General features: G+C 56.2%; 1 protein-coding gene across 1 annotated transcript; it reads right to left on the bottom strand.

Annotated features, from left to right (window-relative positions):
* Positions 1–75: 75 nt before the first annotated feature.
* LOC112458150 lies at positions 76–2,258 on the bottom strand. Its single transcript, XM_025021594.1, has 2 exons — positions 1,790–2,258; positions 76–806 (listed from the first exon to the last, which is right to left on the bottom strand). The coding sequence occupies exons 1-2, from the start codon at positions 2,256–2,258 to the stop codon at positions 76–78; spliced, it is 1,200 nt and encodes a 399-aa protein (XP_024877362.1).
* Between the last annotated feature and the right edge of the window lie 317 nt (positions 2,259–2,575).

Raw genomic sequence — 2,575 nt, forward strand, 5'->3', positions numbered from 1 at the left:
CATGGACATGAAGTAACTATGCTATTTACAAGGCGATACGCCGAACATACCGCCCACCAAAATACGACGTATTTTCTATGCTTGAACAGATTCCTCTGGTGAAGTGTCCATCGGCAGTGGGCACAACTTCGCCAGAGGACGGGTAAGCACGCCATCCGCCGTCTGCACCGTAGCGACCCGAGCGACGCCGTCACGGCCCGGGTGCAGCTCCACGATTCGCCCTTGCCTCCATTGCAAGGGAGGGGCGTTTTCGCCCTTTACCAGGACCAGTGTGTCCTTTTTTACCGTAGGTGCCGATTGCAACCACTTCGGTCGTTGTTGGAGGGTGTGTAGGTACTCGTCATGCCACCTCCTCCAGAACTGTTGGTGCATGTGTTGCACCATTTGCCACCGATCGAGTCTGTTTTTCGGCACCGGGTTCAGGTCAGGGTGTGGAACCGCCATGAAAGACTCCAGGGTGAGGAAATACCCCGGGGAAAGCACCCCAAGGTCGCTGGAATCTGAACTGGTGGGACAGAGGGGTCTGGAGTTCAAGATAGCTTCTACTAGGATCCAGAAGTTTTGTGCCAAGATGTAATGTGACGCTCGACGTCCCGGATACAAATGTAGGCGGTGGGTGCGCTCTGCTATAAGTTCCGTGAGTCGATGTCGGTTAAACAGCAATGCGGGGTGTTTAACCTTGTATGAGATGGCGGAATGGGTGAGCCTGCCGCCCACCCTGAGGACTCCGCGACCATCCAAGAAGGGGGCGAGTTTTCGCAGAGGTCTGGAGCAACTCTGATTGCGTCTTAAGCTACCGATATCCTCTGCGAAGCAACGAGATTGTACAAATTTGACGAGGTATAACAAGGTCGACTAAAATTCGGTTTGATCCACGACGAGAGTGAGCGCATTTGATCTAGTTTTGGTAACGAATCGGATACAATATGCGAACATGAGTGGGGTCAAGAGCCCCCCTGGATCAAGGATGCGAGTTCGTTCGGGACCTCCGAATGAGGTCCGGCCGCTTGGCGACACCCAACGAGCCCTCCGCGATGGCGGGAGGAACAAGGCGATACGCCAAGGCGGCGGTAAGGTCCTACCGTTCGGCGATACCCGAGCGGTGATACACCGAGACGGCGGTGTCCAAGGGCCCCGTGAGTGTAGGTCACCCGACGGTGCGCGATGACGAGATGAGTGTGTAGGTACTCGACCTCGTCCAAACAATGCTATGGATGTGCGGATACCTTCGCCGCGACGTGCCCATGCGACGCCCGGACGAGAGACATCACGCGCGCGGTTGTCCCCGCCGCGACGCGCCCATGCGGCGTGCGGACGAGAGACCTCGCGCTTGAGATTGTGACCCCCGAGCGCGTGTGACTCGGCGGTGCATGATGACGAGGTGAGCGTGTAAGGACTCGACCTCGTCCCAACAAAACGACAATTGCGCGGATGTCCTCGCCGCGACGTGCCCATGCGACGCCCGGGCGAGGGACATCCCGTGTGGTGAAACGAAACAACGATTGCGCGGATACCTTCGCCGCGACGTGCCCATGCGACGCCCGGACGAGAGACATCACGCGCGCGGTTGACCCCGCCGCGACGCGCCCATGCGGCGTGCGGACGAGAGACCTCCCGCTTGAGTTTGTGACCCCCGAGTGTGTGGGAATCTCGTCTAACTGCCAACATCGACTGAGAGATGCATCTAGAGAATCGAGAGTCAGGAACGAGTGTGTAGACCGAGATGCCTGAGTCGACACTGAGCCAACCAGAACCCAGCCGAAAATGGAATTAAAGGCGTCTGGTTCACCTTTCCTTCCTAGACGACGACCGTCCCGAATCAACGAGGCAAAGATATCTGCGCCGATTAAGAGGTCGACGGGACCAGGTCGGTGATACTGCGGATCCGCGAGCTTTAATCCCTCTATGTGTTTCCACGCTCTTTGTTCGACTTGTCTACTAGGTAATTGGGCGGAGATGCGTGGGAGAATCGTAGCCTCTATCGGAACGCGAGTATTGCCATTACCCTGTACTTGAATCACGAGTGAGGTGCTACCTCGAGTAGCAGCCGCCTTAGTATCACTTACCGCTAGGACTACAGTACGACACTTGGTTCGTTTGAAACCACCCTTTTTCATGCAATTTTCCGAAATGAAATTTAATTGACTGGCACTGTCTAAAAGAATGCGAACAGGGAAGAGATTTCCGTGAACGTCGAGAACTTCGGCCTGCACCGTTGACAATAATACTGTCAAACTCGATTTCGCGACGCTAGCCATGGTGACGAGGGGTTCATTATGTTGTGGCGACGAACTCTCGTCGACGGCCGATTCGGAGGAGGCTCCGGTATCCGCCGGGGTGTCCGCTGGACCCGAATTCCGTCCGAAATGCAATAGGGTATGATGCCTAGCCTGGCACGACCGGCACGTTCCCGTTGATGTGCAGTTGTTAGCGCCATGACCCGCGCGAAGGCAATTGAAACACAAATTCGCGGTTTTGGCCCTCAAATGCCTTTCCCGGGGGGGTAGTTTCAAGAATCGAGGGCACTCAAACACGAGATGTTGTTCCTCGCACACCGGACAGTCGGCGGTTCGAG

The sequence above is a fragment of the Temnothorax curvispinosus genome, unplaced genomic scaffold (genome assembly GCF_003070985.1).
Source record: "Temnothorax curvispinosus isolate PA1 unplaced genomic scaffold, ASM307098v1 QBEX01008743.1, whole genome shotgun sequence".
Taxonomy (NCBI): Eukaryota; Metazoa; Arthropoda; class Insecta; order Hymenoptera; family Formicidae; genus Temnothorax; species Temnothorax curvispinosus.